This window comes from Mastigoproctus giganteus, chromosome 7, assembly GCF_048544385.1.
Source record: "Mastigoproctus giganteus isolate SK-2022 chromosome 7, ASM4854438v1, whole genome shotgun sequence".
In the NCBI taxonomy this organism is placed as follows: domain Eukaryota; kingdom Metazoa; phylum Arthropoda; class Arachnida; order Uropygi; family Thelyphonidae; genus Mastigoproctus; species Mastigoproctus giganteus.
In genome coordinates this window covers 171,421,133-171,444,465 of record NC_143581.1, presented here as the reverse complement: position 1 = coordinate 171,444,465, position 23,333 = coordinate 171,421,133, and the positions used below count along the sequence as shown (strand labels likewise).

Here is a 23,333-nt window from a genome sequence, read left to right as displayed (position 1 = left end):
CGCATCCTCTGTATTTGGTGGTCACGGGCTCGAACCCCGGTCTAATGAAGAAGCGTGTGCTACGCACTGCTGCTCCTGGCTACAGAGGTGCCACAGATTGGTATTCAATGGATGCTGCTCTTTGTGGACTAATGTTATTAGTGGAGTCGCCAAGGTTCGGTGTTGGGTCTACTGTTGTTTTGTATATTTATCAATGATATTGATGAATGTGTATCATGCTTAATATCCAAGTTTGCAGATGATAGAAAGGATTACAATGCTGTTAATGACAGTAATGACGGCATGAGGATGCAACAGGATGTAGAAAAGTTGGGCAGAAGGGCTGAGAAGTGGCAACTGAAGTTTAACATTGACAAATGGAAAAAACTGCATATTGGTAGACATAATGCCAGAAAAATGTACTGTGTGGTCCTACACTTAGGGTGGTAGAAAACGAAAAATACCTGGGAGTAATTGTGCAATCAGCTATAAAGTTTTCTGAGCAGTGCAGACAGGCTGCCAGAGCAGGTCATGGGGTGTTGTAAATGATATACCGGGATTCTGTTAGTAGGGAAAAGGTGATTATCCCTTTGCATAAGGCGACGGTCAGGACATGCCTTGAGTACTGTGTACAGGTCTGGAGGCCTCAATTTAGGAAGGATGTAGAGTTGCTTGAGCAAGTACAGATCAGGGCTACAAGATTGGTGAGGGGAATGAAGAGGTTCTCTTAGAAGAAAGGCTTAATTTCAAAAAAAAGTGCAGTGTCTGGAGACTAGGCACCTGCGAGGTGATCTGAATGAGGTGTATAAAGCCTTGAATGGGTTCAGCAGGCTCAATTCTAATGGGATTCTTCCTCTTGCTTAGATTTTGAACCCAAGGGGGTATAAATTCAAATTGAGGAAAGACAGTTGGTCAAATAGTTGTGTGCAAGTTTGCCATTAGCCAGCGGGTATTTGATTGGAGGAACAGACTTCCATCTGTTGTTGTGGTAGTTGTTAGCTTAAATAAATTCAAGGAGAAACTGGACAAACTTTCAGAGGGAATGAATTTGTGAAATGTTTTTTTTTTTATTTTTTGGCTGATGCTACAAAAGTTTGCGGGGAGGTCCACACAGACATGATATGTGTAAATGTATCCCCAATTCACAAAGGGGGATCAAAGGGTTACACGAGGAATTACAGACCTGTAAGTTTAACTTCTGTTTCGGGGCAAATAATGGCATCACTGTTTAAGAAGCAATGATGGATCATCTAGACAAGACTGTAGTAATAATACAGACAGAGCATGGGTTTGTTAGGGAGAAGTCTTGTCTGATCAGTTTAATTGGATACTATGATGCGGTTACAAAAGAAAATTGCAAAAATAATTTGGATATACTTGGATTTTAGGAACCCTTTTGATACCCTTGCCCATGAAAGGCTACTGTACAGATTAGAGCAGTATGGCATTAAGGACAAGTTGCTATAATGGAAAAAAGGATGGTTGAGTGGGAGAAGAGATAGAGAGAGAGAGTGGTAATCAATGGACAATGCTCTTCATGGACTAATGTGTAGAGTCCCCAGGGTTCGATGCTGGGCCCAGTGTTGTTTTTTGTATTTATGAATGATATTGATGAAGGTATATCAGGCTTAATGTCCAAGTTTGCAGATGATACAAAGGTTGGCAGGGTTGTTAATATCAGTAATGACAGTATACTACTGCAACAAGATCTAGAAAAGTTGTGTAGATGAGCTAAGAAATGGCAATTGATGTTTAACAATGACAAATGAAAAAAGTACTGCATATGGGTAGTAGTAGCCCCAGAGAAATGTAACAACTGTGTGGTACTAAACTCAGGGTAATGGAGAATTAAAAAAGACCTGTGGGTAATTGTGCAGTCAGATATAAGTTTTCTGAGCAGTACAGACAGGCTGTCAGAGCAGGTCATGGGGTTTTGTCAATAATATACAGGAATTTTATTAGCAAGGATAAGGAGATGATTATCCCTTTGTATAAGGCTGAAAGAAGAAGAAGAAGAAATGAATCACTTATTAGTTTATCAAGTGGAAATCTGCTGTACACCAATGGAAACAGTGAAAGGAGTGAAGGTGGAGTTGGGCTTCTGGTCCATAAAGATTTAAAAAACATTTTGGAATTCCAAAAGTACATCACCAAGGGTGTCAAGACATACTCAGGATTTCTAAGAGGTACAAACTAAAGGTTATAATGATTTATGCACCAACATCGAGCCATGATGATGAAGAGGTTGAAGAAATGTACACCAAAATTGAGTCTTCTAGATGAGCAGAAAACCCACTACACTATTATTATGGGGGACTTTAATGCTAAGGTTGGAAAAAGAAAAAACAGCGCAGAAAGGGGAACTATAGGAAATTTTGGAATTGGTGAAAGAAATGAAAGAGGCGAAAGACTTGTGGAATTTGCAGAATCTCAAGGATTGTCAGTAATGAATACTTTTTCAAGAAAAGGGTGAACAGAAAGTGGACATGGAAGAGTCCAAATGGATTAACAACTAATGAAATCGACTTCGTCCTCACTAACAGAAGATATATTGTGAATGATGTTACTGTCCAGAATAAGGTAAATGTTGGAAGTGATCACAGAATGGTAAGATGTACACTTGATATAGATGTAGGAAAGGAAAGAAAAAACTGACTCAAGTAAATAATACAAAGGTCTTTGAGATAACAGAAGAGGAGAAAAAGCAGTATGTACTGGAACTTAAGAACGAGTTTGAGCTTCTCCAGACTGCTCAGGACCAAGATATCAACGAGGAATATTACAACTTTCTGAAAGTGAGCCCAAGAAACCTATAGGGAAAAAGAAATCCAAAGAAGAAAAAATTAGTCAAGAAACACTTGTTATGATGAACTGAAGGCGAAAAATGAAGAGTAAGATAAACACTGACAAGGAGAAAATTGAGTATACTGATTTATGCAAAGCCATTAGAAAGAGACTCAGAGAGGACACAAGAAGATTTAACACAAGAAAATAGAACAAGCATTAAGGGAAAACAAAGGATTTAAATCAGCAGCCATGAGCAGTAATACAGAAAGACAAATGATACTGAAACTGAAGAATAGCAATGATGTACTTATAAACAGCAGAGAAGGCATAATTCAAATAGCAAAGACTACTATAGAGAATTATATAAGGAGCGAGGGAATGATGCCAGTAGTGGGGAAGATGGATTGCAAATTAGCAACACATACGACATACCCGATATTCTTCCTGATGAGGTAGAACATGCATTGAAGAAAATGAAGAATCAGAAAGCCCCGGGGAAGATGAAGTTACTGTAGAGTTGTTAAAATTGGGAGGAAGAGACATAACACAAAAACTGGCAAGGCTCTTCACAAAGTACATTAGAAAAGGTGTGACGCCTAAGCAGTGGAATAATGCAATAATAGTTTTGCTGCAAGAGAAAGGAGATAAATCAGAAATTGGAAATTATAGACCAATTAGCTTGTTATCCCACATCTACAAGTTGTTCACAAGGGTCATTACTAACAGATTAGAAAGAATAATTGATGAGAATCAACCGAAAGAGCAAGCTGGCTTTAGGACAGGATTCTCAACTATGGATCAACTTTACGTAATATCACAGCTAATGGAGAAAGCAAATGAATATAAAACACCATTATTCCTGGCATTTGTGGATTATGAAAAGGCCATTTGACTCCATACAGCATAAGGCAATGTTTTGGGCACTGGAAAGACAAGGCATAGATACTCCACATATTATGATTTTGAAGAAAATATATGAGAGTGCTACCTCCTTTATTAGACTAGACAAAGACAGTAGGAAATTTAAAATCGAGAAAGGAGTTCGACAAGGAGACACAATATCCCCGAAGCTGTTTACTGCTGCCCTTGAGGAAGCTTTCAGAAGATTAGACTGGTCGCAGAAAGGAGTCAATGTGAACGGAGAGTACCTAAACCATTTACGATTTGCAGATGACATTGTGGTCATAAGCCACGATCCCAAAGAATTAGAGGAAAATCTTAATCAGTTATGCACAGTTAGTAAGGATTTTGGACTAAAGATGAATATGGCTAAAACAAAAGTAATGATGAAAAAGTATGCCACAGAAAGGAAAATAATGATTGAAGGAGCAGTAATTGAAAAGGTGTAGTCATATACTTATCTGGGACAAGTTATTAGCTGTAATAATGATAAATGGCTGAAAGTTAAGAGAAAAATAAATTTTGGATGGATAGCATTCAGGAAATATAGTCACATACTGAAGAGCAATATCCCAGTTTGTCTGAAACGTAAAATAATGAATCAATGTATACTCCCCCACCATGACTTATGGAAGTGAAACTTGGGCACTTGCCAAAAGAATGGAAGAGAAGCTGAGAACTACACAGCGAAGAATGGAACGAATTATATTGGGCAGAACACATAGCTCGAAGACATGACGACAGATGGACTAAGAAAATAACAGAATGGTACCCAAGAGGAGCTAGAAGAAAACCTGCAAGACAAAGGCAGAGATGGATAGATGAAATTCATGAGTTTGTGGGTAGTAAATGGATGGCCAGTGCTCAAAATAGAAGGAACTGGAAAGTTGCTAGAGAGGCCTTCATCCAGTAGTGGACTGAAAATGGCTGATGATGATGATAATAATGGTAAGTTCCAGGTAGTTTTTGTTTTTTTAAGAAATTCAACATGCTATAAGGTTCTTCAGAAGATGCCAAAAAAGAGGAAGCTGCTTTTGATTTGATGATAACTTTTTTTTTTTTTATTATTATTATTTATTATTATTATGATTTTTTTTTTTTTCATTACAAAAGGTCTCAACGTTGGAATATAGCTTGGAATCAGTTTACAGCTCTTGTGGCAATCAAAAATTATCAAGTCTTCAGAATCACTTCTTTTCCAATCTGTGAAATTTCACTAAAAATGCCTCTTGTTTTTGTTCTTCTATAACTTTTTTTTTATATTTTGTTATTTTGCCATCAGGAAACATGTTTCTGAACAATGTACCTGCATCATCAGCATAACCCAGAGGAAGATACAAAAAAAACATTCGGCACATATATATCATTGTTACCATGAAATACAACATCTCTTTTTGTATTTCTGCACACCGTATGCACTAATCAATATTTATTTGTTTGTAAATGTCTGATTACATTGCATTTCTTGCCAATTAAAATTGAAAAATCACATCTGAATATGGTACACATGTCAAATGTGTCACCTTTTTTTAGATTTTCCGTGTATTTTATAATACATGGAAAATCTTTTGTTGTACTAAAGATTTTATACAAAAATTTGTTGTTGTAAAACAACCATTATTATTTTAAAACATTATTATTGCATGTTTATATTTTTCACTATAGACTATCACAGTAAATGTGATGGCCATTTCGTTATAGAAAATAAATTTGGAGAAAATTTTTTTTTTAAAATTCAATTTTAACATAGGTTTATCATTATTATTTTTTTGTGAAAACAAAAGGAATAAATGAGGAAAAGTTAGTTCTGTAAGTTTGTAGTTGGACAGTAAATGAATGTAACTGTTTATGACATGTGTTGAGACTTTAATTATTTACTTAGGTACTACTTAAATCAAACATATGATCTTTCTGATCCATGTAATGGTGAAGTAGCAAGGACAGCAATCACTCATGAAGTGATAAGAATATACCACAAAACATTAAATTCTCATGTGTATGTAATTTCCAACTGGAAATAGAGATTCTAATGTAGGTTGAAATGCTTTATTCCCCTTTTGACAAGTACATATTGTGTCTACCTCACTATTCTTATGAATTCATTAGTTGCAAAAATAAAGAGGAGGAATAAAATGCATACAAAAATCAGACGGTAAAACTATTTGGATTTAAATGCTTGGATTATCAAACAAGAAATATAGTATAATGTTAAGTATATAACAAGATGTTAAGTACTGTGCATACTATCACTTCAGTAATGTGGTATGCATGATGCTTAACACAGGGAAACAAGTGGCACTCAAACTGGTTTCTACTGGGGCATCATCAGGTGTTGATGATGTGGAATGATAGTGTAAATCAAACTAGGAGTGAATTTAGATAGCATAATTTTTAGTTAATACATGCCATTTTCTGTAGTGAAAAAAACTTCATTAAAAATAATCACCTTCTCTGCATACATTTTTCTTTCATTACCTGCTAGATCAGCTGCTTTGTCTGAAAATAAAACATATTTCATGTACTATAAAATACATTCTATCTAAACTAAACCTAATGACATAAATTTAAACTTTAAGAAATTATTTGGTTCTGATAATTGATTTTCCATAATTAAGTTTGACTTGGCGCATTATAGCCTTAGATGCTAATGCGCCATAAAACCCTAAAACAAACAAACAAACAAACCATAATTAAGCTATATTATATTGCTGATTTCTAAAATAGTTCATCTTTTTGCTGTCATATAAGCAAATTTTACAATTGTAAAGAAAAAAGTTAACAGTAATATAAATTAAATTAATGAACATTTTGTATCATAATACAAAACAATAAAGATACATAATTATTTTCTTAAAGGAAATATAAAAAATACTTATGAAACAACACTGATGTAAAATGAATATTCACCATTTACCGTGACCTTTGTGAAGTGTCTTTTATTCTGAAAGCCAAGTTTTTGTTGCCTTTCTTTTATGTATTACTTCTTTTTTTTTTTTTTTTTTTTTTTGTGTAAAATAATAAGAGGAGTTTACCTCAATATAGTATGTAGAACACTTCCGTATGATACTCTTCAGAAATTAAATCGAAAAACTTACATTAGAGTAACAAATAATTTTAAAAAAATAATTTAGAATCAATTTAACACAATAAAGCTCAATTTAACACAATTAAAAATAAGAAAATTAATTAAAAGAATTTAACGAAAAAATTGCAAAACGATTTTCCTTCCTGCATTTTAATTATTTTTTTAAAAATATTTGTTACTCTAATGCAAGTTTTTCGATTTTTTTTGTTTCAATTTCTGGAGAGTATCATATGGAAGTGTTCTACGTACTATATTGAGTTAAATTTCTCTCATTATTTTACAAATATTGATATCAACATAGAACGTATTGAGCTTTACAGCTCTGGTTCATACTATATATGTATTACTTCTAAAGACTCCTGTTGTATTATTATTCAACAGGAACCATTTTTGTTGTTCCTCACCAAGAGACAAGATTTTTACTAATCTTTATCTATGCTATTTACTAAAAATTTGTAAACATTTTAAAAAACAAGGTTTATTTTTCAAAGGCATCAATTATTCCATCTGTCCATTGAAAGTTTCATTATGATTAGTGTGGTTATGTCTACAAGAATACTACAAAAAAGACTATTTATCATGAAACAAGAAAATACTAAAATTAAGATAAATTCTCAGAAAGACAATATTAATACATGTATCCTAAGGCACCTTTAATATTCAAATAAAACTTTGTTACATTTTATTTTTTTTTAAATTAATATTGATAATTATTTTCGATAATTATTATTGTTGTATAATTATTACTGGTGAATTTTGAATCTGAAAGTTTATTTCTTTATTATTATGAAAATTCAGAAATTAATGGTAGAAATTTTATTCATATAAAAGTTGCAGTCGGGCCAGGATAAAAAATTAGCTCTGGGAAGGGGTATGGATAGTGAATTTGAAAAACAAATTTGGGCTTGGATCAGGTCAGACCAAGCTTTTATTAGAATTAGCAGAGGCATAAAATGCAAGATAGCAAGCTCATACAGCATTAGCCAAAAAAAACACCTTCCCAAGTTTCACACCCATCCATTAACTACACAAAAGTTTATCTAGCTCACCCTTGAATTTATTTAAGCTGTCAGCTTCCACAATGACAGATAAAAGTTTGTTCCAGCAATCTGGCTAAAGGCAAATTTCCATGCATTTATTCAACAACCGTCTTTACTCAATTTGAATTTTTGCCCACTCAGGTGTAGAATCAGAGCAAGAGGAAAAATCCCATCAGCACTAAGCTTGCACAAACCATTCAAGGCCTTATACACATTAATCAGATCACCTTGCAGGTGCCTAGTGTTCAGATGCAGTAATTTCCAGAGCTTAAGCCTATCTTGGTAACAGAAACTGAACCCTTTGTTCCACTCAATAATCTTGTTGCCCTTTTCTGTACTTGTTCTAGTAGCTCAACATCTTTCCTAAAATGAGGCCTCCAGACCTGTATGCTGTATTCAAGGTGTGGCCTGACCACTGCCTTATACAAGAGGATCATCACCTCCTTATCCCTACTAGCAAAATTCCTATATATCATTACCAAAATCCAATGAGTTACTCTTGCAGCCGGTCTGCACTGCTCAGAAAAATTCATATCTGACTGCAGAATTACCCCCAGGTCTTTTTCATTCTCCACTACCCTGAATGTAGTACCGCACAGTTGGTATGTTACTCTGGGGTTACTGCTACCCACATGCAGTAATTTGATTTTGTCAATGTTAAACTTCAGTTGCCACCACTCAGCCCATTTGCTCAACTTCTCTGGATCCTGTTGCAGTAGCGTACCATCCTTACTACCATTAACAAACCTACCAACCTTCGTATTGTCTGCAAACTTGGACATTAAGCCTGATATACTTTCATCAATATCAGTGATAAATACAGAAAACAAAATTGGCCCAACATGGACCCCCAGAGAACTCCACCAATAACATTAGTCCATGGAGAGCAGTGTCCATTGAATACCACTCTGTCTTCTCCCACTCAACCATTCTGTTATCCACTGTTACAACTTGCCCTTAATGCCATACTGCTCCAACTTGTAAAGAAGTCTTCCACGTGTATCAAAAGCTTTCCTAAAATCCAAGTACAGTAATACCCTGACTTACGCGAACTCTGAGTTACGCGGTTCTTGATTTTTTCGTTTGGTGTATATCTAAAATTAGGTTACCAGTGATTTGGAAGTCAAATCATAAAGCTTGGGTGACAGCTTCCGTTTTTGAGGACTGGTTTGGTCACCACTTCATACCCGAAGTCGAACGTTATTGCATATCTTTTTTTTTTTTTTTTTTTTTGTTTAATGTAAACCCCAAACGAGAGGTATTAGACCCTATAGTACTTAGTACCGTGCTTGGGTTGAAGGTTGAGAAGACGAAAGAAGATATTTGTTGACATTGGACTTGAACTTCTATAGATTGTAATTTTCAGAAAATACGTATGAAGGAAGGTTGTTCCAGAAAACGGCAGTTGAATGAATAGATGAGGAAGATGAAAAGTTGGTTCTGTGCGTTTGAAGTTGGACAGTAAATGGATGTTGGCTGGTGGCGGCACGTGTTCGGACTGTTTTGAAAGAGAGAGCGGGAATTATAGAAGCCAATTCAGAAGAACAGTGCCCATGGAAGTATCTGTAGATGAGGCATGCAGCAGAAACAGTACGTCTATGAGAAAGCGAGTGGAGAGACTCTGTTAGAGATGAATCATTAATTAACCTAACTGCCCTCTTCTGAATGGAATCAAGAAGCCTGAGAGAGATTTTGGGGGCAGCACCCAAGATGTGGGAACAATATTCCATGGCAGGGCGGTTCTGCAATTTATACAGAGTGAGCAGCTGTCTGGAAGAAAAGTAACACCGAGAGCGAAAGAGAAAACCAAGTTTTTTAGATGCAGAGGAAGCAATATTTGTAATGTGCTTGTGCCAAGAGAGATTAGAAGTCAGGGTAATCCCCAAAAGAGATATATCATTTTGCCTAGAAATCAGAGTGTCACTAAAGATAAGCATAGGAGCAGAAGAATCCTTTTTGCGAGATATAAGACAAGACCGAGTTTTAGAAGGGTTGAAATCGACTAAGTTGTCTTTGCCCCACTGGAGAATTACCTGAAGATCGGCATTTAAGGAATTGGTAGCAGATTTTCGAGATATTGATGCTGATTGAGCAGGACAAGGTTTCTCAAAATGGAAAGTGGAATGCAATGTGCTATCATCGGCAAAACTATGGATAGGATTTCCAGTCAATGGAAGAAGGTCATTAATATACAAGAGGAAAAGAGTGGGGGAAAGAACTGAACCTTGGGGGACATCGGCATTAGTGGATAAGTTAGAAGACAGAGAGCTATCTACCATCACCCTCAGTGAGCGATCAGAGAGAAAACTGGATAACCAATTACTAAAAACAGTTGGCCAACCATAAGATGGAAGCTTGTTTAGAAGACCTTTATGCCAAACACGATCAAAAGCCTTTGAGATGTCAAGAGCGTGTTTCATACTTGTGTTTCACCGAACCTTTCCATTGAATTAGTCCATAAATGGGTAACATAAGCAAGAATATCACCAGCGGATCGACACTTATGGAATCCATACTGGCGATCGTTGATCAGACGGAAGGTTTCTAGGTAGTTTAAGAGTTGGCGGTTAATTAATTTCTCCATTACTTTAGAAAGAGTAGAAGTAATTGCAATGGGACGATAATTGGATGGGAGGGATTTGTCACCCTTTTAAGGAACTGGCTGAATATGAGCAAGTTTCCAAGCAGAAGGAAAAACACCTTTGGAATAAGAAAGTGAAAAAAGCCGGCAAAGAATAGGAGTAAGTTCAGGAACACAGGTTTTGAGAACAAGTGGAGAAATACCATCGGGACCTGGAGCTTTCTTAGCATCAAGATTTGTCAAAATCCTTCTGATATCCTTTTGACGGAAGACCACAGGAGGCATTGAATGGAGCGTGTTGGGAATGGTGGATGGTGTTTTACCAAGATCATTAATACATGAGCTGGAAGAAAAATGGGATGCTAGCAGGTCAACTTTATCCTTGGCTGAAGTGACTACAGAACCATCTGGTTTGGACAGAGACCAGAATGCCCAGCTACCATTAGGACAAGAAGCAAGTTTTCTACTCTTAGCCTGTTCAAACTCTAGTTTGGACTGATTAATAACTGCTTTACAATTGTTGCGAGCTTTGGTGTAGGCAGAAAATGAAACTGGAGAATTAGAAACAAGCCAATTACGACATGCAACATTCTTCTCTTGAACAGCCTTAGCACATTTATTGGAAAACCAAGGTTTAGATAAAGGACAAGATTTTAAAGTGGAGTGTGGGATAAAGGATTCCATTCCTGCAAGAATAATTTCACTGACACGATCTGAGCAAACATTGACATCAGAACTTTTGAAACAGTAATCCGACCAAGGAAAAGAAGAAAAGAAGTCTCGCAGGTCATCCCATTTTGCATTCTTGTAATGCCAAACAACACGAGGTTGGGAATAGCCATGAGATAAAGGTTCCATTGGAGAAGAGACAATCACCAAGTTGTGATCTGAGGGTTGTTTGTGAGAAAAAGATCAAGCGTATTGGCTGTATAATTAGGATTGTCCGGTTTTCTTGTAGGTAAATGAACAATCTGTGCTAGGTCATTAGTAATTGCAAAAGCCTCAGCATCTCGACCTGCTGGGTCGGTGTGACTAGAAAACGGAAGCCAGCTGGAATTGTGAACATTAAAATCACCAAGGAAAATTACTTCACTGTTAGGAAAGTTGGACTGGAGAAAGTCAAGTTGCAAAGAGAGAAAGTCAAAGAGTTCCAAGTGATTAGTGGAGTTCGGAGAACGGGAGAGACAACAGATGAATTTGACACAGTGTGGTAGAGAGATTTTAAGCCAGAGAAGATCAAAGAGAGGAGAATCCGAATTGCCAAGTCTCTGAAAGGGAATATTAGAACGGACATATGCACAAGTACCGCCTTTGAGGCAAAAATAATCATACAGCGAATAATATGGGCATCTGAGATGAGCAGTAGTTGAATCAACCGATAACTGAGATTCTGTCAGAAAAAGTACATGGGGTTTGGCAGACTGCAAGTGGAAATGGACATCGTTGAGATTAGAATTGAGACCACATATATTTGTGAAATGGATTAGGAAGTGCTTGGGAGGTTTAGATCTTTTCGCAGATAAGCTTGCTCTATTAGTTTGACAATTCATGGTGTATTCAATAGTAAGAAAAAGTGGGTGGGGCATGCTGTATGAAGTAATGAAATTTTTGGATATGGCATACACGTGGTAAGAATATACCCAGATCCTTGACATAACGTGGCCTCGAAAATGCTCCCCGCATACACACTACTCGGACTCCCTCCAGTCACTATCTGGCAGAGTAGAGGTTGCAAGATTATACAATAGCTGACCAGGAAGCCTCCTAGAGAGGTTTGGTCCGGTGTACTAACTAGCGGCCGGCCTGCGAACACCATTTGAGAGCTGTACCCTCGAAATGTAAGGAATATTGGATCTCGCCACGACGTTCATCATAACTTCAAAAGTCATGAATCATACTGCATGATGGAAGAGATAGGGAAGGGTTAACTGGAACTTAGCTCTAGAGACTAAACATGGGTTCCACCACTTCAAGCCTCCAATAAGCAAAGTGGTGGTATTTCACCGGTTGATGAGAGTCATCTACCACCTAGTACTGCCTGGTAACATAGAGGGGTGTTCCTCCATGTGGTGTGGGCACCACACCTCGACCCCTGCTTACGTTGGTTCACACCTGGGTGGTCACCCACTATGTACTTGTGCATGGAGGTTATACCCAGGATTACTAACAGTCCCACCATTGTGAAGGTGCAAGCAGAGGATTTGGCTGTCACAGACCGTCCGGACTTCGCCGAAATTGGGTCCACTTGACTTGAGTGTCTCCCGAATAGCAGTTCCATCAGCGTTTTAGAATCCCAGGTAGCAAGTACAGCTTGTCTGGCATATCTAGAGAATGTCTGTGACAACCTCCAGGACCGTCCAAACAGATTCCATTTAAAGTGATGCTTCTTATTGACAATGCTCCAGGTCACCCTCCTGCCACCCAATTAATTTCGACCCACGTGTGAAAGTTGTGTTTTTGCCTCCAAACACAACAGCTTGTTTCAACCGATGGACCACGGAGTCATCAAAACATTCAAGACTTACTACACAAGGCGTTCGTTTGCACGTCTGAATGAAGCTATGAGACAAAATAGTGAGATATCTGTTAAAGACTTTTGGAAAGAATTCAATGTTTTAGATGTCGTAAGAATCATTGAAGAATCTTGGGATGAAATTCACAAAAAAACATTGAATGGTGTCTGGATGAAACTTGGTCCATTTTCTTTCAAAAACAAGACGAATACAATGCCAGAAACTGATCATGTCGCTCATGTGATAGAAGAAGTTGTTAATCTTGCCAGGCAATTAGATTTGGAAGTCAATGGCGATGATGTCAACGAGCTGTTGGATTCACATAGTCAGGAGCTGATAATGAATGAGCTCATAGAGATGCATGAGCAAAACGTCACTGAAGTATCCGACACTTCAGATCCAGTTCCACCAGAAAAGCACATGACAAAGCTCAATTGAAGAGGGCTTAAAAATTTTAGAACACAGACTCCAATGAAGAACGCATTATAGCTACAAAGCAAGGAATAAAAAAATTATTAGCTTGCTATGAAGAAATTCTGCGTCGTCAGACGAATTTGTTAGATTTTATGAAGCCATCGACCTCGAAATAACTTTTTTACGTAACTCATTTTTTTTTAATACATATTTTGTATTAATATGTATAAATAACTGCAATTTTATTAAATATTTTTCTTCTAAACTAGTGTTTTTGTTAGTCCTTGGTCCCAATTAAATAAAATTTATATGTATTTATATGCAAAGTTGTACCCCGACTTACGCAAATTCGACTTTCGTCGGACCCACCTATCGCGTAACTTCGGGGTATTACTGTATATGATATAAAAAGTATTTTTTGCATCCAATTCCTTTGTGACCACATCAGAGTATCCAATCAAATTGGTCAGACAAGACTTCCCCTTAACAAACCCATGCTGTGTCTGAACTATAACTGCAGTCTTGTCTAGATGATCCTGCAGTGCTTCTTTAATCAGTGACTCCATTATTTTCCCCGAAACAGAAGTTAAACTAACAGGTCTAATTACTCGTATCACCCTTTGTGAATTGGGGATACATTTGCACATCTCCCATCTGTGTGGATCTCCCCTAAGTCCAAGGATGTCCTCAATGTTGGCCCTTAGCTAAGATTATGAGGCCACCTTTAATAGAACTGGATAGATCCCATCCACCCCAGGTGCCTTCCTTATGTTTAACTTCAGCAATTTCTCCAACACTTTGCTCTCAGTTATTACAAAATCATTTAACTCCCTGTTAGAGTTTGATAAATATCTGGCCCTCTCCTCCTTGAATAACTCCTCGTGTGTGAATGTAGATGCAAAATACTCATTTAGTTTGGCAACTTTCTGAGAATGATCATCTACAGTCAAGCTATTGACTGTTTATGATTGAGTTTAGAGTTTGATAAGCTTCTGGCCCCCAACTTCCCTACAGAATTCCTCATGTCAGGAGTTAATCGAAAATACTCATTCAAACTTGCAGCATTTCAACTTTCCTTAAACATACAACTAATTTTTCCTTAGCGCTGATTGAATTGATTGAATTTCTAAATTGCGTATTTTGTCCTTGAATGTCATCCTTAATTAGAATATAGGATATTAAATTCTTCTTTATTCATCCTTAAGTATATCTTAAAACGATTTTCTTCTTCTAAGTCCTGTAGTAAATGATGGAATTCGACCTTTTCTGTTCTGTTATGGTTTATGCTGTGTATCCATTGCGTACTCTCTTTTGTTTTCTCTGCTATAAGAAAAGCACATGTGTTTTCTAAATCTTCAAAATCTGAAGAAGAGAATGAACTCTTCATTTCATTTCACTTTAGCATTCCTCAGAGAATAATATATATACAATGTTACAGTAGGGTGGCCAGATGTACCCCATTTCGGTGTATAATACCCTTTTTAAAATTTGAAATGGGGTATTTGAAAAAAGCAGAAATCACAAAACACCCTGTTTAGATGATTATTTAGGAAGAGAGAATTAACTGACGATAGTTGTTATTGAAATGCACCCTTAAAGACTCAAAAAAAAAAAAAAAAAAAATTCTATCCTATTTATAAAGAGGGTTATAGAATATTTATGTTATGCTTACTTTGTAACCTTTTATATTCTATTTGACGGTTTTATTTCATTGTAATGTTTTAAGGCTCAGGCAACAAACCTTTTTCTAAATTTAAAATTCGCAATATCAGTATCGTTTGCTGTATGAAGAATATGTTCTGTTGAAATCATTCCATAAAAATATTGAGACAAAAGACCTCAAAAATACCACAGATATTTTGGATAAAAATTTTAAATGCATATGAAGTACGTAATACAGAAAAAAATATTAATTTTGTTTTTGTGATAGATTGCTCACTCATTGCATCCTCACTTGGATGCAATGAGTGAGCAAGTATTTAGCTCAATGTTTAATGCATGGAAAAAGGATAGAAATAAATTAGACCCAAAGAATGCTGAGAAAGAACTGTTGGTGAAAACCAATCACAATATGTCATGCATAGAATTTTACGCATCTGCACTAAAAAAATGAAAAACTGTTAAAGAAGATTTGTTCAAATGAAAAGTATTGCTAGGTAAATATTTTCTTTTTGATAAAATAAATAAGGTTTATTAAATATGTATTGTAAACAATTATGTAAAATATTTGATGTTAATATTTATAAAAGTTTCCTTTAGTGTTTAACTCTTGCAATAAAATTTTTCAAATTAAAGCACAGGCTATAATTCAGTTAGTTTTATTAAACTTTGACTAATTTTGCATTCCTTAACTTGTAAAAATTAACAAAATATAGAAATCAAATATTTATTATTAAAATTGTTCGTTATTTTTTAAGATATAGTATAATGCAAGTACCTCAAAACGAGGAATGAATACCCCAAACATAAGCACCCCGAGATCAAATTTTTAATCTGGTCAACTTATGTTACAGTGATGCTTCTTCTCTGACTGACTTTGCAGTTAAACAGTGACATGACAAGAGTCCCGTGACGTGATAATAGTGTGTTTCTATCTTAAAAATCTCCATGTTATGGTATTTCGCACATTAAAAACAACAGGGCTTACGGGAAAAATAGGAATAGAGGCACTAAAAAAAAAAAAAAAAAAAAAAAAAAAAAAAATGTTCAGTGTGGTAAGTTAAACACTAAAAAAAGTTAGAAACCCTATAAAATTGCTAACGCAGGTTTAAACATCTTAAATTTCTAACAAATAAACATTACAGTAAATATAGCACTGTAAAATGTACTTCCTAAATGATATTTCGGTTCACTGACTTTTTTTTTTTTTTGGACTGCAAAATTCAAAACAGTAAAAAAGATAAACAACAAATAATGACGAACCCGGCACGTACAAATTGCACATATGAGATATTCAGTACAGTTTTGTGCATTAAAAATAGGAAGGCTTAAAAAATAGGAATGAACAGAAGATTCTGAAAATTTATTCATGTTTTTTGTATGATTGAAGATTTGTGGAAGGGGAAACATTTCACCATAATAATGTAAAAACCCACAGAATTCCAGCTATCGGTATTATCACAAATGCAATAAGATCAAGTTTACTACCTGTTTATAATTAAATTGCACTAACAGAAAATAGTGGACATGGCGTGCATCTATCGACGGTCCTAGTTGTTGTTATTTGATTTTTAGGAGCATTGCTCCGGGGATATGCACTGGTCATTCCCTGACCTTTCCGCATTTGGTGGTCAGGGGCTTGAACCCCGGTCTAATCAAGAAGTGTGTACTACGCACTGCTGCTCCTGCCCACCTGGCTACGGAGGGCCGACGGTCCCAATGATTCTCCACAAAGCAGTGTAAAAGTCTCACTGTGAAGTAGCAAAATCTGCCAAGACCAAATGAAGGTGTGAGTATCGTGAATATAGTGTAGTTGTGTTCTTCACCTGGACACTTAGTTACTAGAAGTGTCCCCTCACCAGGAAGGGGCATTGCAGCATCTGTCCACAACATGAGGAGCCGGACCAGGTCAGTAGAGGGACACCTGCCAAGGAAGGAGGGAGATGACCCAAGAAATGAAGTTGTTGTTGTTTTGGTTTTTAGGAGCATTAGCAACTAAGGCCATATTGCTCTGGGATATGCGGTGGTCATTCCCTGATGTTTCCGCATCTTCCGTATTTGGTGGTGACAGGCTCGAACCCCGGTCTAATCAAGAAGTATGTGATATGCACTACTGCTCCTTCCCACCTGGCTACGGAGGCGCCCTAGAAATGAAGTAAGGATAGAGGGAAGGGGGATAAAAAGTGTTGAGAAATAGTGGGAACCATACGGAGTACATCCCCCAGGTGACCAGGAAATCAGAGATGCTAGTGAAAGAACACCCTTGAGAAGGGAGAGTAAGCACAGCAAGAATGCAAGTTGATAACAGAGATATAAACATTGTTTATATCTCTGTTATAGACCCTCCTTCCCAAAAGAGGAAGAGTGCAGGCACAGAGATATCCCACATCAACATAGTGGTCTGCGATGAAATCCTACGCAAACAGATTTTCAACGATCTTCAAGTTTCATGCCCGATTATGGAAAAGACTGGATTCGCCCAAATGAGTGGGCTAGTCAGAAGCTGGTACGATAGCAGGTGTGGAAGCAGTGGCCAGAAAGTGTCTTCAACGTTTGAAGAGAGCTGTGCAAAATTGTAGGAAGACACTGAAGGCTTCTTGTTTACAATCAAGGAGCAAATAAGGTCTGGAAGGTTGGTCTGAAGGAGGAGCTGTTGCCTGAGGTCAAGGAGGCCAAGTAGTTGTGCAGGAGATGAACCCATTTTTCTTCTCGCCACAGATACAGGTGCACTAACAGAAATGCCCAATAAACCGGGACTTGCAAATTGTTTTTATTGTTTTATTGTAGTGACCTCCAGAAATATGCTCCTCTGCTCTCACTATCATGCCTCACGAAATTTCTGTTTGAACTGAAAAATTTGAGCTCCTGAAAACATTAGTCTGCCTACAATATCTTGTGAATACAACAAATGACAACAGTGTGTCTCCGAACAATACAACTACAATAAATGGGAATTATAGCTCTCACACCTTTCTTTAAGTTTGACATTTTTTTTAGCTTTGTAAACTTGTATATATTGCTACGCAGGTCGCTACATTCAGCTTGGTACCAGGTTTTGCATTCACCTGACCATTGCTTTATACAAAGCAATAATCACCTCCTTATCCCTGCTAGCAAAATTCCTGTATATCACTGATAAGACCCCATGACCTGCTCTGGCAGCCTGACTGCACTGCTCAGAAAACTTCATATCTGACTGCACTATTATCCCCAGGCCTTTTTCATTTTCTACCACCCAAAGTGGAGTACCACACATTTGTTACATTAACTGCCATTTCTCAGCCCATCTGCCAAATTTTTTAGATTTTGTTGCAGCAGTGTACTGCCATTACTGATAATAACAACCCTGCCAAACTTTGTATCATCTGCAAACTTGGACATTAAGCCTGATATGCCTTCATCAATATCATTGATAACTATAGAAAACAACAACAATAGGCCCCTGGGGAACTCCACTTATAACATTAGTCCACAAACAGCAGTGTCCATTGATTACCACTTTGTCTTCTCCCATTCAAATATCCCTTTATTCATAGCAGCAATCTGCCCTTAATGCCATACTGCTCCAAGTTGTATAGCAGTATCAAAAGCTTTCCTGAAATCTAAGTATATGATATCAAAAATATTTTTTGCATCCAGTTTCTTTGTGATCACATCATAGTATCCAATCAAACTGGGTCAGACAAGATTTTCCCCCTTAACAAACCCATGTTCTGTCGGAATTATTACTGTAGTCTTGTCTATATGATCCTGCATTGCTTCTTTAACCAGGACTCCATTATTTTCTGGGAAATGGAAGTTAAACTAACAGGTTTGTAATTACTCGTGTCGCCCTTTGATCCCCCTTTGTGAATTGAGGATACATTTGCACATCTCCCATCTGTGTGGACGTCCACTGAATACAAGGATGCCCTCATAATTATGACTAAGGGTTTGTTTGCTCCCTTAATATAACTGGATAGATCCTATCCTCCCCAGGTGTCTTAACTTCAACGATTTCTCCTCCACTTTTCTCTCAGTTATTACAAAATCATTTAGCTCCCTGTTAGAGTCTGATAAACTTCTGGCCTCCACTTCCCTACAGAATTCCTTATGTGTGAATTTAGATGCAAAATATTCATTCAGTTTATCAGCTACCTGAGCAGGATCATCAACAGTTGAACCATCGATATCAAGTGGACCAATCCGATTCTTCCCCTTCCTAAATATTCATTCAGTTTATCAGCTACCTGAGCAGGATCATCAACAGTTGAACCATCGATATCAAGTGGACCAATCCGATTCTTCCCCTTCCTTCTGGAATTTACATCAGTAAAGAAGTCTTTACTATTTTCCTTTGCATGCCTTGCCAGGGAGTTCTCGTAATCTGCCTTCACTTGCCTAATCTAATTCGGCATTCCTACTATTACAAAACACTTTACTGAAAGCATAGTTGAATAATTTCCATTTTCCCTCATTTTTTTTTACACATAAATATCACTATGTTTAAAGGGTTTCCAGAATTCATTTGCTTCTTTCTTATAACTCTGTTTTTTTAAATTGCAATGCCACCAACCAGCAGCAGTAACTAAGCAACTTTGAAATATCTCGGTTCCACAGTTTATATAGTGAAATTACTATGGTGAAAACACTGACAATAACATACAAAAGAAGATGACTATTTTTTCATCACATTTTAGATTTCTCTTTTAACTGTGGATTATCAAAGCTGAAATATTCTCTTAAAATAACAAATTACAAAGCCTAGAAAAAGTAATTACACTAACAACCTTTCTTAATAAGATTGAAGAATGTAGTTATATATGTATGAATAACTGATTTCATTAAAATATATACTGCACTTGTTAAATTTTCATAATTTAAATATATTTAATTAAGGAATCATTATACATTTTAAAAAAATCCATGTGTCATGACACTGTGGTTCCTTCATCTGTGGGGAATTAGCACAGATATAAAAGTTCATACTAAGATGCCTACAATTCATAACAAATAATGCACACAATCTTCAACATTATCATTTCATGGACAAACTGAAGCCAAGAAGAAAGAGGTTTAGGACATTACATTAAACATTCCATTAATTGTGTCAACACTCCCTAGGCCACAGCTTGTCTGTGGCTATCAACTGCAATGTTGTGCTGTTAACTGAATCGGAATTTACAGTGGATTAATATAGACAATGAAAAGAGCTCAATACTTTCAATTGGGCCATTAGGCCCCAAGTGAGGAAAATCAACTTTATACTTTCCATTTGTAAATCTTAATGAGGTGGGCCACTGCTATCTCGCATTAGTGTTTTCTGTCTTAGCATTAGTTAGCATTAGCATTAGTAGAGGCATTTGATGCAAGAAAGCAAGCTTATGCAGCATCAGCCAAAAAAAAAAAAAAAAAAAAAACCACTTCCACTTCACCCCTCTGTTCGTTCAAAATACCTGTCCAGCTGAGCCTTAAACTTATTTAGGCTATCAACCTCCACCACAAGGGATGGAAGTCTGTTCCACCAACCAACCACCCGCTGGCTAAAGGCAAATTTCCGCACGTCTATCCTACATCTGTCTTTCCTCAATTTGAATTTATGCCCTCTTAGGTGATTTTTCTGAGCTAGAGGAAGAATCCCATCAGCATTGAGCATGCTTAAACCATTCAAGGCTTTATACACCTCTATCAGATCACCTCGCTGGTGTCTAGTCTCCAGACACTGTAATTTGCAAAACTTAAGCCTTTCTTCGTAAGAGCACCCCTTTGTTCCATTCACTAATCTTGTTGCCCTTCTCTGTACAGCAGCTCTACATCCTTCTTGAAATGAGGCCTCCAGACCTGTATACAGTACTCTAGGTGTGGCCTGACCATTGCCTTATACAAGGGAATAATCACCTCCTTATCCCTGCTGGAAAAATTCCTGTATATCATTGACAATACACCATGAGCTACTCTTGCAGCCCGTCTGCACTGCTCAGAGAACTTCATATCTGCCAGCACAACCACCCCCAAGTCCCTTTCATTCTCTACCACTGTCAGTGTAGTACCACAGAGTTGATACGTTGCTCTGGGGTTGCTGTTTCCCATGTGTCTTCTAAATACTTCACTCACAAAGTCATTAAAATATGCAAATAGGACGAACAGAACCCAGAGTTGCTCTTTCTCTAAAATACCAACTGATCTTTCCAATTTAGATCTGACATCCAAATAACAATGCCAATCCAGCATAACATGTTCCGACGTTTTCGGTTCACCACAGACACATGACCCCGTCTCACGTAATCTTAACAATGACAATTTATATGCCAATCCATGTCCAGTAATAAGGCTTGTGGCATGAAAACCAAATTGAAGCCATGGTTTTAACTTTGGATTGATAATTTTATTATTGGGGAATAACATAAAGGTGTTTTTCTGCATTTTTTCTGCATGGGAAAAACAAAGGTGTTTTTCTGCCACATGTCCATTATCTGTAAGACAATTCTTTTTTTTCTCAGATTTAAAATCAACTTTTGGATAGTTCCTATTTTCCTCTGGGAAAGATGTTATGCCCAGAATAGTCCTTCTAATATTATGTTTTGTATAATATAATAATCCAGCCAACAAAACTCCGTAATGAACAGGAAGTCTTCCAGAAATAATCTGTAAAGCTTCATTGGAGACAGTCCAGCATGCACGTGTCAACCCGAGAAGAGTGAATCTCTGAGCTTGAATCAACTATCTCTGTATAATAACATTATTAATTGTGAACCCAAGCTCCAGAGGCATAGGTCACGATTGGAAGGAACAAAGATTCATATAATAAATTTAAAGATCGTCCTTTGATTCCCCAACCGGTCCCAACGATCCTCTGAAGCTTGGCATATAATGTTTGAATTTTGATTTTCAAAAACTTGACATATTCAGTAAAAAAGAGATGCTCCTCAAGATATAAAACTAAATACCTCGTGACACTAATATACCGAACCACATCCTCATAAAGCCTAATAGTAGGGGCATAATTTAGAAGCATCTGAACAGTCTTTCCCTTGGTAATTTGTAACTTGTAATTTTGACACCAAATTTCTAACATACCTAAAACCTTTGCTGCTCTGTTTTCAATCAAAGAACGAGAGTTTCCTTGTACTAATACAGCTAAATCATCAGCATACGCTATAAATGTTATGCCGGAAATCTTGTTTCTTTAAAAATTCATCTAATACGATGTTCCACACAAAGGGGCCAATCACCGAGCCTTGTGGACATCCACATGAAAACTTCTTAATAATTTGAGTATAGCTTGTCTTAACAATTATTTCTCTATAACAAAAATAACTCTTTAAATACAGAATATATGAACAATCTGTGAACAATTAGAAATCCTTATTCTACTCAAGATACCCTCTCACCATAGCGGGTCGAATGCTCCCCTGAAATCCACAAATATAGCATGGACGTACCTAGTATCCCTCTGCTTCACTGTGTGGATCAATTGATGCACAGCGTCCTCTGTAGATAATCCTTTTCTGAAACCAAATTGATTTCTAGAGGAAAAACTTTCTTCATCATACATAATCATTAAGCGGTTGATCAACTGCCATTCATACACTTTGCCTATAACAGGGAGCAGAGCAATAGGTCGATACGACCCTGTCTCATTAAGCATTCTATCCATGCCTTTAACAATTAATTTCACCCGAGCATTCTTCCAGCATTGGGAGAATACTCCTCCTTCTAAACACTTATTAAATAACTGAATATACAAGTCAGGTTTCAATTCATATGACTTTTATATAACAGCAACTTCAATTTTATCTAGGCCCGGCAACTTGCCATCCTTTGCGCAGCCCATGACTTCACTAACTTCTTCAACCAAGAACTTCTGCTCCACATTCATTGATCGATACTGAGCATTTTCAATAATCATTTGTTGTTGTTCCAGGTTTTGATTCCCAATTCCAATATCAGGAAAGAGGTCTTCCAGAATTCTTCCCACAGAATTGTGCCAAGTTAAAGTTTGATTTTCACCAACTCCAATGGTATTAACAACTCAAAAACAGTGTGCCACAGGTCTCGGGATCCTTGCTCTTCAACATATTTTCTCCATGACATAATCTTACCCCTGTTGGCAGCTTAACATATTGTTTCCTTTGCTCTCTATATAACTCTAAATAAATACTACATATATCTAAATTTCTATACCTTCGTTGCCTCTGATATTGCCTTTTCATTTTCATAGTTTGAGACGTGAGTTAAGTTCTTGACTCCACCAAAAAATTGGCTTTGTAAACATCTTTTTCATACATGAATTACAAATTTTCACTAAAATTTCAGTCAATTTTCCGGCGTACTGTTCAGATGTTAACTTGCCAATCTACTTCATTAACATACCTTATATACAAACTTTGGAGCTT

General features: G+C 36.8%; 1 protein-coding gene across 2 annotated transcripts in view; it reads right to left on the bottom strand.

Moving 5' to 3' along the window:
* LOC150083333 (alpha- and gamma-adaptin-binding protein p34) overlaps positions 1-23,333 on the bottom strand; it is a 150,652-nt gene that overhangs the window by 11,286 nt on the left and 116,033 nt on the right. For both annotated transcript variants that reach the window (XM_090377190.1, XM_090377189.1), the window contains exon 9: positions 6,113-6,162. In XM_090377190.1, coding sequence (XP_090233316.1) covers positions 6,113-6,162 — 50 coding nt within the window. The remainder of the gene's footprint in view (positions 1-6,112; positions 6,163-23,333) is intronic.